This window comes from Balaenoptera musculus, chromosome 5 (assembly GCF_009873245.2).
Source record: "Balaenoptera musculus isolate JJ_BM4_2016_0621 chromosome 5, mBalMus1.pri.v3, whole genome shotgun sequence".
Classification (NCBI taxonomy): Eukaryota; Metazoa; Chordata; class Mammalia; order Artiodactyla; family Balaenopteridae; genus Balaenoptera; species Balaenoptera musculus.
In genome coordinates, this window is record NC_045789.1 from 118,244,759 (window position 1) to 118,258,275 (window position 13,517).

The 13,517-nt window shown below is 37.1% G+C and overlaps 1 protein-coding gene and 1 non-coding gene across 3 annotated transcripts in view; one reads left to right on the forward strand and one right to left on the reverse strand.

Moving 5' to 3' along the window:
- The first annotated feature begins 1,056 nt into the window (after positions 1 to 1,056).
- SYNPO2 (synaptopodin 2) overlaps positions 1,057 to 13,517 on the forward strand; it is a 168,018-nt gene continuing 155,557 nt past the window's right edge. Inside the window, exon 1 of one of the 2 annotated variants that reach the window (XM_036852115.1) lies at positions 1,057 to 1,314. In XM_036852115.1, coding sequence (XP_036708010.1) covers positions 1,210 to 1,314 — 105 coding nt within the window. In that variant the 5' untranslated portion in view covers positions 1,057 to 1,209. The remainder of the gene's footprint in view (positions 1,315 to 13,517) is intronic. The other variant, XM_036852114.1, reaches the window with a different exon arrangement.
- Positions 9,622 to 9,693, reverse strand: TRNAE-UUC. The gene has a single exon. It is a non-coding gene; the product is annotated as a tRNA-Glu (tRNA).

The window sequence follows — 13,517 nt, forward strand, 5'->3', positions numbered from 1 at the left end:
AGTCTGGAAGTCACTGGTCTGGTGCCACATGTAACACAAACTAACTTTCCCAGGCTCTTCTTTATTTAGTGTGTTTTTATGTGGATGAAATGTCATGGAAAATAAAAGTATTATGGGAAAATAAAAATGTTCCATTTGTGTAATTTTTGGTAGGTCATATTCAGATTTAAAACATTGAACTATTTTGGGCCACATATAAAATCAACTTTTATATTGGACCACCCAGACTCAGAACACTAGATGAAAGACTAAAAATAAGAAACTTGTTGGTGACATCGTATTCAGTTGGCTGACTATTCAGGTTTAAGAAGTTTCCTTCCTGTTGAAGAAGGAAGAAAATGAAACACTTATTTAAATTTAAAATACTCCAAACCAGGCAATAGATGTAGTTATAAGAATGTAGCTTCCAGGGGGAAATAGTCTCTCCCTCTCTCTTTCTATCTGTCTCTCTTCTCCTCTTTCTTCTAAACTATATAAGCACCAGTTCAGAAAAGCACTTTTCAGAGTACAAGGTTTTTGTCTTTTAAAAATAAATGTTTTGCTTTCTTTTATTTCCTCTTCTTTCTTTTATTTCCTGCAGATTAGTTCTGCAGGCTACAGACAGCAAAAGCTAAGAAAAATAATAATTTAACCCACTTAAACTTCTTTTTGTCTGTGTCAATCATCAATGTGGTGATTCTCAAAACATTTATTTGAGAGAATCTAATCCTCTAGTAGTTCACTTCTCAGAGCTCATATTTTAGGATGTCACTTGCGGCCTGGAGATTAAAACCTTCATCTGTCCTCTACTATTTATAGAATTATTAAATGAAAGTTTTCCTATTATCCTTTCTTTTAAGGGTTGGGTTCTCTAGTTAGAGCTAGAGAACTTTCGTTCCCCTCCCCGCCCCGCATCTTGCCCCCAGTGGGGGACATCTTCCTCTGTGTGAGGCTCTCGCCGTTCCTGAAGGTGGGCTGAGCAAAGGAGCGTGACGCAAGAGTGGGCTGTGTGCTTGATGCGTCTAGCGCCTCTGCCGCCTTGTGAATGATCCCATTAGCAGCGCAAATTCGAAGCGGCGGCCGGGGCAGCAGCGGCTGCTGCGGCGGAGGCTCTGCGCGCCCCAGTCCTGCCTCCCTAGCGGGAGCCCGAAGCTCACTGCATAGCCTCAACCGCACCCAGGCTTCGTCCGTCTTTTCAAGCTCTTCATGTTACCCAGCTAAAAGAAGAAAATGGGCACCGGGGATTTCATCTGCATTTCCATGACCGGAGGGGCGCCCTGGGGGTTCAGATTGCAAGGTGGCAAGGAGGAGCAGCAGCCCTTAAAAGTCGCCAAGGTAGGACCATCGAAGATGGGTTATCACGGTTCTGGGCTGGGAAGGAGGGAATGAAAGCAACCTGTGGATGGTTTTTCAAGTTCTGATTCAGAAGTCTATATATTAGTTTGATTTTGATGCTGACATTGACTCTTTCTAGGGTGTGGGTTTTTTGTGTTTTGTTTTTGTTTTTACCAAAGAAACTTTGGAGAGTAACATATACCACATATGTAATTAATCAGCCGTTAATGGGGAAAAAAGCGTGCTGTATTTTATCAGCTGAACAAAAGCCTAGGGAATTAGCTTCTTCTCCGGCATCCAGCAAGACACTTGGGAACGTTTCTTCTAGGCAATATTAGAATCTACAGTTGTTATTGTTTCATGTCACTTTACTTGGCTCTGGCAGAGGAGAAGGGCTCAGCTCAGCATAACCAATTGGCTTGGCTATTTTGGGGCCTCATAAAGTATTGGTAATGACATTTATTATACAGCATTTATGAGAAGCCCAATTTGGGGCAATAATTTAAAAAAAAAATATGATGAAGATGCCATAAAATCTATTTGAAAGAATACTCTCTTAAGGATTTGGCTAATAAATGCAAAAATCCAAGTACTCTGTTCTATCATGTGCATTCGTCTGGTTAAGTGCTCAAAATAAAATTCAAAGACACTGGAAATATATTGTAAGTAACTTAGAGGTAACTTTGAAATGCATCTAATAATGATTTAAAATATTTAAGATGTTTTTGTTTCCATTAGATTGCTTTTTTTCTTAGCTCAATATGCTTACCAGTTTGCTTGAGGGGATCTGACATTGTCTAATTGTGATTCAGCTGAAACAAATTTTAAAATACATGAAAATAAGCAGACTTTCACCTGATTGTAATACTAAATTGAAGTACTATAGGAAAGAACATGTTTAATTTCCTGTTTTATACTTACATTAAAAATGTATCTAGATCCTTATGAAATATATGGACCACTGGCCTTTGTAGTTATTCTTCTTTCCCTTTGGCTTTTTTTTTTCTTAATGTTCACTGTGAAAAAAGGAGTTTCTTTGAAATTTTCTGCACCCAGGCTTCCATAGGAAAATCCTTTCATAATGCGATGGTGGAATCCTGCCACCTAGTGAAAATATCAAACATCAGGAATGAAGCATAAAACGGGAGAAAGGAGAAATTTGTAGAACTGAAAAGTTTCTCAGAGATTTCCACTTCAACCTGCTAATTTTAGATGAGGATAGAACCCTGAGAGGTTAAGTAACTTGCCTCCGGTCTTTGGTCTTCGGCTTGGAACTGGCAGAGTGATTAAAGGGTACGGAAAGGTGGTTGGTTTCACTGTGTTTCTTTAGGAGTCAATGGCAGGCAACATCAGACAAAATATTAATGTCTAATTCAGCGTATGTAGAATTCATGAGACTGAAGTGGATTTGTCCCGGGTCTAGAATAGCCGTCGGCTGGCTCCCGTTACTGAGATTTGGGTCCTAATTCCAGCTCTGATCTAACTTGCAGCCGGGCCTGAGACAGATCACCCTTCCGGATTCATCTGATGTGTGTGTGTTTGCGTATGTGTGTTTGCGTGTGTGTGTAGAGAGAGAGAGAGACAAATATTTTGAGTGGGGTGGGAAAGGAGAGAAGTACGGTGGAAACTGGACTCTACCATTAGTGAGGTTCTATGTTGCTCGAGTTTTCTACAGCCCTATTAGTGCACAATTTTAGAATCATTTGCCTACCAGTTAAAATGTGGGGACAGGAGTGGCTAGAAGCTGTGATTCCTGGTGGCTCTTTCATAGCCAGACCTACAGAATAGAATGGGTTCTCCTGACTTCTTGATGTGCTTATTTCAAAGTGGAACCGCTGTGTGATTTTTTGAAGAACTGAAGCAAATTGCTAGTGAAGGGTGTTTTGGAGGCGTTCCTCTGCTGATAGCATCTCTATTACCAGGATTCAAAGAGGCTATTAGTCTGTATGAGGGTCAAGAAATTTAGTCCTGCTCTCCCCCTCTCTTTCCTAAAATACCCAGGAAATACATTTTTGGTTTTAAAAAGATCATTATATTAAAGCATCAGGATGTTTGCTTTAATTTTTTAGTTTGTGTTGCTATAAAGTTACTGATTTTAAAATATCATTATGAAAGCACCTGGATGTTTGCCTTAATTATTGTGTGTGTGTGTGTGTGTGTGTGTGTGTGTGTGTGTAAAAGAGAGAGAGGGAGAGAGAGAGAGAGACGATAATCTATAGTTTTTTCCCACATGTAAAAGTGACCAGGGAGCCTTCTAAAGAAGGTGTAATTTCTAAATTTCTATGGCAATGCCCACTTTTCTTGGTCTGGTTTTATATTTAATTAAAACTTACTATATTTAAGTTCTTATTACTAGCATTATTTGTTCCCAAAAACCCTTGGAACAAAGTGCTTGTCAATTTCTACATTATCAAGGCCATGGCCTCACTGGAATCACTGTTTTTCACTCAAAACATTGTCAACTGAATTCTATTAAAGGTCTCTCATTGAGATCAAGGTGAAGTGTATGTTGCTTGGCATAGATTTTCTTCTTTTCCAAGGACTGGTGAAAACTTATTAGAGCCAAGTTACCTCCAAGTAGGAGGATAAAGAGAAAAGAGACAGAAAGGCTGAGTAGGGGATGGTTGCTGGCAAACAAAATGCTCACAGTTTTGAAGAACATGCAAAAGAATAGTTTGGAAACTGAAGAGAATATTTTCAAAAAAAAAGAAATTTTCACACAGTGCTTAAATCATGCCCCTTAAAATGGGTATGCTACAAAGCAGCTCTTTAGATAACAACAAATTTCTGGCTTGTTGTAAATATCTAGTGTTTAGATTTTCAATAATTCTATATAGAATGAAAATCTAGCAAGCTGAAATAGCAAAAGAAAAACTAGTCTAATATTTTTAGAAAAAGAAAAAAAGTAATTCTAATATTAAGAATGATCAGAAATTTAATAGTTTTATAATTCCCAGTAAATATCCTTCTAGTGACATGTTTAGTCATTTTTGAAAGATGTTCAAATGTTTTTAGTATTTGGCTCGCTGGCTGAACTGTAGGTGAACCCCAACTTTTAAAGATCACTAACAGAAATATTAATAATAAAAATTTTCATTGACATTGAAGCCCAAGGCCATAAAATTCTGCTTTGTTTTCAAGATAAATTGAATTTCTAAAAGGCCCTAAATAATCAATAACATTGCCCTGGTTTTTAAATGTTTATATATCTTTTAGTTTATGTTCTAAATATATGTGGTGAGAAGCAAACATTTCAACACAGAGTCATAAAACAGTACTCTTGCAAGGTATATTTCCAAGACATCATCCACAGAAAAAAATTTATTCAGACATAATTACAACATAAAACCCCACTGTGTCTGTGCAGATGTCCTTATGAAAAGTATGTTAGCACTTTTATTTTACAAAACTCTCTTATTTGGAACATCTACTTACATGGCTATGTCCCTGGACATACTCTTGGAAAATCGCTTTGGAAAATCTCCACATAAAGAAATGGGGAGGGCTTCCCTGGTGGCGCAGTGGTTAAGAATCTGCCTGCCAATGCAGGGGACACGGGTTCAAGCCCTGGTCTGGGAAAATCCCACATGCCACGGAGCAACTGGGCCCGTGAGCCACAGCTACTGAGCCTGCGCGTCTGGAGCCTGTGCTCCGCAACAAGAGAGGCCGCGATAGTGAGAGGCCCACGCACTGCGATGAAGAGTGGCCCCCGCTTGCCGCAACTGGAGAAAGCCCTTGCACAGAAACGAAGACCCAACACAGCCAAAATTAAATAAAATAAATTTTAAAAAATTAAAAAAATAAAAAGAAATGGGGAGAAATTTTTGTTTTGCAATCAAATCTTATGAATGATTCAGAAGTCACTCACATTTTGAGAATAATGAACAAAAAATGTTTAGACTGATTATTCTTTACATGTTTTAATGGTTAGAAATGGGGGACTTCCCTGGTGGTGCAGTGATTAAGAATCGGTCTGCCAATGCAGGGCACACGGGGTCGAGCCCTGGTCCCGGAAGATCCCACATGCCGCAGAGTAACTAAGCCCATCGCACCACAACTACTGAGCCTGCGCTCTAGAGCCTGTGAGCCACAACTACTGAAGCCCGCGTGCCTAGAGCCCGTGCTCTGCAACAAGAGAAGCCAGCGCAATGAGAAGTCCATGCACTGCAACAAAGAGTAGCCCCCCTAGCCACAACTAGAGAAAGACCGCACACAGCAACGAAGACCCAATGCAGCCAAAAATAAATAAATAAATTTATTTAAAAAAAAGAAATGGAAGCTTTCTTCAAAAGTATAGACTATGGTACTTACTAAAATGAATTTTAATTCAGTTTCAAATAACTTTATTAAAATTTAGATGACAAATTACAATCATCCATTTTGTGAGGCAAGGTGGATTTAATGATTCTCATCTATTATTGTATATCCTCTCTTTAAACGTTTGAATAAATGTATTTAGGCAAAGCACATTCAAATACATAATTCATATCCCTTAGTGACATCAGTGAGGTATCTAAAATGTTTCAGATAGAATAATTCAAGAAACATAGCTATTTCTAAAGGGAAAAATAGGAAAGATTTTGATATTTAAATATGTATATTTCAGGATAAATGCTCCTTACTACAAATGGAAACCTAGGAACATCTTTATTAGTAAATATGACTGATCACTTAATATTTATTGATTTTTCTGAGCACTTTTTAGAAATTCTAAAAATAGCTATGCTTATAGAAATCTGTGCACACTAGCTAAATCTATTAAGCAGATGTTACATAAAATTTTTATTTTAGAATTGCATGTTTTAAGACAGATCACTTGTTGAAGGACAATGAGATAAAATAATGACTATGACTATGCATGAACCTTGCCATTATCTAGACATAGTCCATATGTAGCTCGCATTTATCAGGCCCTTGTCATATGCCAGGAGATGTTCCAGGTGCATCCCTGGTAGGATGTCTTCTTTGTCAATGCAGTTGCTGGCCTGCCTAGTGCCTATGTGAACAGTGGGATGGGGGTAGGGAGAGGAAGGTGGGGGGAATAAAACTGGAGAAAGATGCAGGAGGGAAAAGGAGAGAGAAAAAGAGAAACAGAGAGAGAATGAATAGGAACTTGTCCATTTAGTAAGGCAAGGATCCTTGCATTTCCCATGGATGAATGAATATCACAGAAAGTCATTGGCGGGACTTGAGCCATCTTGCTTGGCCTACCCAGAAAGGCCAAGCTCTTAGCCAGGGGCTGGCAGGAACAAGCTGGCATTGGGGGCTTGGAAGGGATAGAGAAGTGCTGGACAGGAGCCCTATTTCCTGTGTTAGGGAACTATGCAGGGCAAAGCCCTCCAGGGCTCCTAGAAGAAACCACACAAGTGTCCCAGCATTTGGACACCAGCTGCAGAGAGGACAGTGATGGCCACTCAACATTAACCAGAGAAGCACAAAAACCAAGAGAGAAATGCCACCTCATTCAGTTATGAATAAATAGATCTACCTTCCCCCTCCTTCTCCAGTCTTCCTTCCGGCCTTCAACCTGGGAGGAGTGGGTGGGAGGCGGGTAAAGAGCAGACAACTCTTTCCTCCTCTTGCCAAGCCCTGGAGCCACAAGCCAGCCACCGTGCTTAGGGAGAGAGCTTAGAGTTAGATGTTAGAGCAAAACTGTAATCGGACTAGACCGTTTTAATAACCAAAAGCCACCAGAAATGCATGGGATCTGACCAAAGTATTATTAAGGGAGGGATTTGGTTTTATAATAGTAGTCAAAAGCAGTAACTGGAAGAAATAAAATAGTTTCACATTTATAACAGAATGATAGGCACTCCTCAGAAACATCAGTTCCATCATACAGGTTCATATTATCAATCACACGTACTTGATGTGTGTTAGATTGAAAACTTATCACCAACTCATATGACTTCCATTGATCATGTTGAAGCTATTGTTTCCAGGTAGAATGCATGAAAATCTGACTTTGAGCTTAATAGAAATGTAAACTACTTCTTTTTCCTTTTCTTCTTCTTTTGTTGAATGTGAATCAGTACTTTATAACCTGGGATGCATTTCGTTATTAGGCAGATGCATACCTTTGGTTAAGTCTAAAGAGGTGTTTCTTGAACACCTATTTCTTGAACACCTATTAGAGGCTAGAACTCTCAAGTTAGAAGTACTCCGAACTTTTATTGGGTATTAAGGTGATTGTTGTTTTTTTTAAATAAATTCATACTGCAAATTCCAAAAGTCAGTGTGTAATATCATTGGGACATACACATTATACCTAACTGGATAATATTTGCATATTTTTCATGGTAATGGTTTTAAAAGACAGGTTAGCTTCCAAAATAATTTAGCTCCCTCTGTTAGTTAATGTATTCAGGAATATAAGCTAATTTATATATTTAGCTACAAATACTTCATTTGTTTATCCTACAATCGTCTAAGTGTGTTAACATATATTATCTCCTTTGATACTGGTGGGGTAGACAAAGTTTTATTATTCTCAGCTTATAGATGAAAAAAACTGATTCTGAAAAAAATTATTTGAAAAAAATATAAAACAGCCTTAAGTCAAATATAATTCTTTCCCTCTAGCAGGGGCATCATATCACTCTCTGCATCAGCCTGGATAAGAGAACAGGATATCATTTAGTAATGCTGAACATTGCAGTGACTTCGATACAGAATTTTATCAGATAGAATGTCACCAATCTAAGATTTGATCTTTAAAAGCATTTGTAATGATTTCTTCTTTTAATGGGCCTGAGGACCCATTAGGGGTTTTTATAATCTTCCTGTAAGGATTACAGGAAACGCATCTCTGAGCTAATGTGCAATGAGAGACAAGACTGGAAGGGAACTGGTTTACTTGTAAATAAACCTGAAAAATATATGGACTCCAAAATGTTTATTGTGTCTGTTCTAACAGATTCATGATGAAACCAAATGCCATGAGGTTTCTGTAAAAGGAAATGGAGAATTCCTGCATCAGCTTCATTAAATAATCTGAAAGAGTAAACAACTTCATGAAGTTAAAAGCTCATCTGAGAAACAGATATAACATTTGCTCTTTGGGGAATATTTCATTGTTTGACAACCTCAGTGAGAACATATTTACAGTATTGAATTATCTTAGGCACTTAATTTTTCTGAATTATTTACCATTCTTTTCTTATTATTAAAAAGTAGAAATGGCCACATTCTCAACAAACTGTATCTTCAAAGTCTTTGTGAAATCCATTGGCATGTGGCAGATCATCAGCGATAATAGATATAGTTTTGTGTTATGATGGTCTGGATGTAGTTTTCCTTAACTTGTGTATAAATCTGGTGTGTTTCAGATAAAGTACTAAAAAATGTGGTGGATTTACCCTTTGAAACATTATAAATGAAAGATTGTGTCACTTGATTATGTAACAAATAGTTTTCCTATCCATTGGTTTTTGGTTTTTTAAAATCTTACTCACCCAAGACTAGCTTTTCCACTTTTCTTTGGAAGCAGTGTGGGTACTGCACTGATAAAACAATGTAGTGGATGACTTTTCCTGAACAGAACTATTTGTTTGTGTTCTATCTGATCCTACTTAGGCAATACTCCTTCCTTTATCAAAACTTACCTGGCTTGAATTTCACCATTTTAGGACACAGATTATTTTTTCCAGAAGAAATCTATAATAATGTTCAGAGTATCATTTTCCTCCCAACATCTTATTGCCTTCTGGAGATAATTTTAAGAAACTCATATTAATGTTTACTGGGTACTGGACAATTCTTTGATCACCTTTTAAATATAATGAGAGAACCCTGTGAGGTTACCCCCATTTAAGATCCCCATTACAGAGGCAGAAAGTGGTTAAGTGACTTCCTTGGGTCACACAGGTAGGTAGGGTCAGACCTGGGGTTCACCCAGTTTGACTCTGGGGTTTGTCTTCTAAGCTCCTACACACATTTTGGGGTTTAGTGTAGTTTGAACAGCCAGTTAAGAAGGGAAGAAAGACCTCAACAGACCATGGTGGAAAGATTTTTGTGGTCCCATAAACTACACCTACTTCTTCTGTTCTGACTTTAAGTATATTTTCACTAATTTAAATTAGTGTCAGATCACTATTTGAAACTTTTGTTTCTGGAACAAATAATTTAGGAAATGAAATAGAAACAGACTAGAAGTTTTCATAATTCTGTCTTCTGAAGGATAGATTTAAAAAATTTTTTCTAATCAGATTTCCCATGTCTTCTTAACAAATATGACATGCTACTTTATTATTATTATTATTATCTGTTTTTGTCCTTGGCCACGCTCTGCAGCTTACGGGATCTTAGTTCCCTGACCAGGGATTGAACCCAGGCCACGGCAGTGAAAGTGCCGAGTCCTAACCACTGGACCACCAGGGAATTCCATGCTACTTTATTTTTTATTTATTTATTTTGAATTTTATTTATTTTTTTATACAGCAGGTTCTTATTAGTTGTCCATTTTATACATATTAGTGTATATATGCATGCTACTTTATTTTTGAAGCAAAAATTTTCTAGCAGTAGGACCATGTTTGAGAATTTTACCATGTAGTTCAAGACATATTAAAGGGGTATGAAACCAATGCATTGAGGTGGAAACTGGGGGTACTGAATTTACCTTCTCAGTAGCTCACTCACTTCCTGCTCGGTGTGCCTACTCCCACTCCTTCAGCTCAGGCCTTCACTAGCTGTCTCTTAGATAAACTACCTTGGCCTTTTAACTGTCTCCCTGCTTTGGGTTTCACATTCCTCAGGTTCATGATACACAGAGCTGCCAGAGAGATTGTTCTAAATCACCTGTTATAGCACTGCTAAAAATACTTCAAAGTCTCCCCATCATATCATCAAAATAACCATAACATTAAAAAAAAATCTCTGTACAATTAAGTGCTTTATGTATTATATCATTCACAGTAGGCCTAACTATCCTTTTTTTCACAGATGAGAAAACTGAGCCTTAGAGAAGTTAGGTGAATAACTAAGGTTGTAGAGCAGGTCCAGGCAGGCCTAGGACAGAGGCCAGTTGGACACCAAAGTGCATGCTCTGAACGGCCCCCTGCACTCCTGATATCATTGCAACATGTTTTATAGATTCCAGTATATATTAAATGTGAGTTTTTCTAAAATTAACCATATTGATGACATCCTGCAGCACTTTTGCACTTTTGTATTCCATTTATTTTGCTTCTCTCTTCAACTTAACTTACCTACAAATAATGTACTGAATAAATTTTATGTGAGGCACGTCATAACCTACCCTAGAATCTTTTCTTTGTTAATCCCTGTTAAGGCGGCTACTTCATCAGTGGTTTTATTTACATTTTTCCCATAAAACATTGATTTTATTTTTAATTAAAGAATTCGTTTACTTGGAGAACTTATTTCCAGTATTTTTCTGTATCGGCTCTCCAAAGGAGTAGCTCTTCATCTATTTCAGTGTTGAAATAGAATCTAGAAAATACTGTAGGCTGGGATATACCAGAAACATATGTTCTTTTATTTAACTTTACAGCAAAACTCCTCCAACATGTAGTTTGGTCTAATATTATTTCTACCAATTTCCTGGGTTTTTTTTCTTTACATCTTCAACAATATTTGCTGATAAAAAAATATATCTTGGTTTGTTGCCATATTGTATTATTTTAACCATTTTAAAATGCATCCATGAGAAGCTTTCTAAACATTATCATTTGGCTTAATTCTGTAATGTTTTAAATCGAGTATTGCCTGACTTCAACCACTGTTAAAAAAAAACAAATCTGGAAGTTTTTCATGCTCTGGATGCTTGGTTATGAAATATCTTCTTAGTCCTGACTACTTCATACTAACACTAGCTGATATCATAGAGCACAATAAGGCAAAGTTCCTCTCTAACAACAGTGGATATAAATCCGTATTCCAAATAGTGTTCTTGGTAATTTTGAATATTTTACCTACCTGTCACATACGATTAAACAGTAATGGTGTTTAATCTCGCTACATGGCTGATGAAGAGTTTCTGAAGGAATATAGAGGAGGGTCAGCTCTTTTTCTCTTGTGCCTGAAATGTAGGTGTTATCTTTAATCAATAGCTGCCTTTCAGGAATATTTTAAAACTTGAGTCATTTTGTGAGGGTTAAAACTAGATAATAACATGGAAATTCATTTAATCAAGCACCGTAAAACATAATGTATTGCAAGAGAATGAACATATGAGGTAGCCTCTTTCCCCTCTGCCATGTTAGGAGCTCCTGTCCCCTGTTCGGTGGTGTCACCTCAAGTACCATATGAAACTCATAACTATCTGGACCAGACTGGACCAGGGTACTGGTGTCAATCCATATATGAAAGTAGATTAAACATTAGTTAGAGCTCCTTCTCATTTTTTAGTTGAAAATAAAAGTCCGTGGGAGTTCCAGTTGGCTTGGCAGATAGTGGGGGAAGCCTTCCACGCATAGGGCACTACAAGTACAAGAGCCCTGGGACAGAAGCATGCTTGGCACTTTCAAGGAACTGTGAAGACGCCAGTGTAGCTGGCACACATTTCCATGAGAAATTGCTATAAGAAGTCCAGTCTTTCACAGTGATAAATATGAAAAACTCTCTTCTCCTGGGAACCCTGACCATGCAGTTATTTTCCCATCGTTAGATGATTAACATACTGGTCCTAGAGAATGACTTTGAGCTGTTTTCTTCATATTTCCTCTTCATCCATTTCAGTTTTTCATAATGTAACAGCCTACTGGCTGGTCTTTAGAACACTTTATTTAAATGAATAATTACTACCGCTTCTTATGTAGATGTTTGGTTAAAAATTCTATTAACCTTTCCTCTTCCTCTGACATTGATTCTCCCAGTGAGAGAAGAAGAATTTAAGGAGTGTCAAATAGAATTTGATACGTAGATCCTGTTTATTTTGACTTCAGTGTCAGACCTAGAGCAAAGAATTTTATTATATTTTCTAGTTTGTCTTAATTTCATTTCTCCTTCAAAAAAGAGATGATCTTATTTAGATATTATTTGGAAACGGACCCATTGAAAGGATACGAGCATTTTAATGCTGGCTACCACTTACCATGTAGGTTTAAACACATTTTTCTGAGTCTCAGTTTCCTTATCTGTAAAATAGCATACTATGTAATGGAATTGCTGTTTTTATAGATAAAAAATGTCACCAGTTTTACAGGTGAGGAATCTGAGATCCAAGGAATCAGTTAGTAATATGTCTTGTGATACTTTTAAAAGATTGTATATTAAGATAATACTTGACACAGAGTAATCATGCAGTAAAGGAGTCTGTCATTGTTATTATTATTTTAATTAGAGGAGGAAGTAACTGTCTTCTACACAAATTTATTTTCTTCAGAAATTAAGAAACGCGGTAATCCAATCTCTTGTACTCCAGATATCAAATGAAAGTTAAGAGCACAAAAGCTAAATAAACTATTTGTGATGATTCTTTTACCCAGGGCAATTTTTCATTGTTGATAAAATGCAACATTTCACAAAATGTTTGTAAGTATCAATTACAAATCAAGATTTCTTTGTTATGCAGTTTAATCAGCTTGAGGCAGTAAACCCTTAAGTTATACATTTTACAAGGCCAAATAAAATGATTGTCCCACTTAAAAATAGTACAGTTTTTTTTTTTTGATTGGAGTATAGTTGATTTACAGTGTTGTGTTGATTTCTGCTGAGTACAGATTTTTAAAAGGAAAATACCTCAAGCCATGAAGAATTATTTGCCTATATTTATGTTGAGCTCTGTTTGGAGCAAGTCAACTCTGACTCTTTCAATCATATTAGTCTCTGTGCCTCAGTTCTCTCATTTATAAAACGGGGATAGTGTTAGCACCTAGCTCCAAGGATTGTTCTCAGGGTTAGAAATTGAGCATGCAAATTACTTAACACACAGGAAACATTCAAGGGTTTTTAAAAATTACTGCTATCACATTTGTGGTTATTCTAATTTTATTTAACCAACCTTTATAAAATTGAAGGGTTATCTGCTGTCTTCCTTGCAATGCCTTTTGAGATCCGGATCTCAGTATCATAAGAAGGGCTTCTGCAATCCTCAGGATCTCTCCCTGTGAGATGGCATGTAATGGTTTCAGAATGTGGCCTTAAGCTCACTCAGTAAGCCATCGCCCTTTCACTGGAAACAGCATATGGAAATCATCACAAAGAGAAGGAATCATTTCAAGTGCTTTGAGAATATAAAA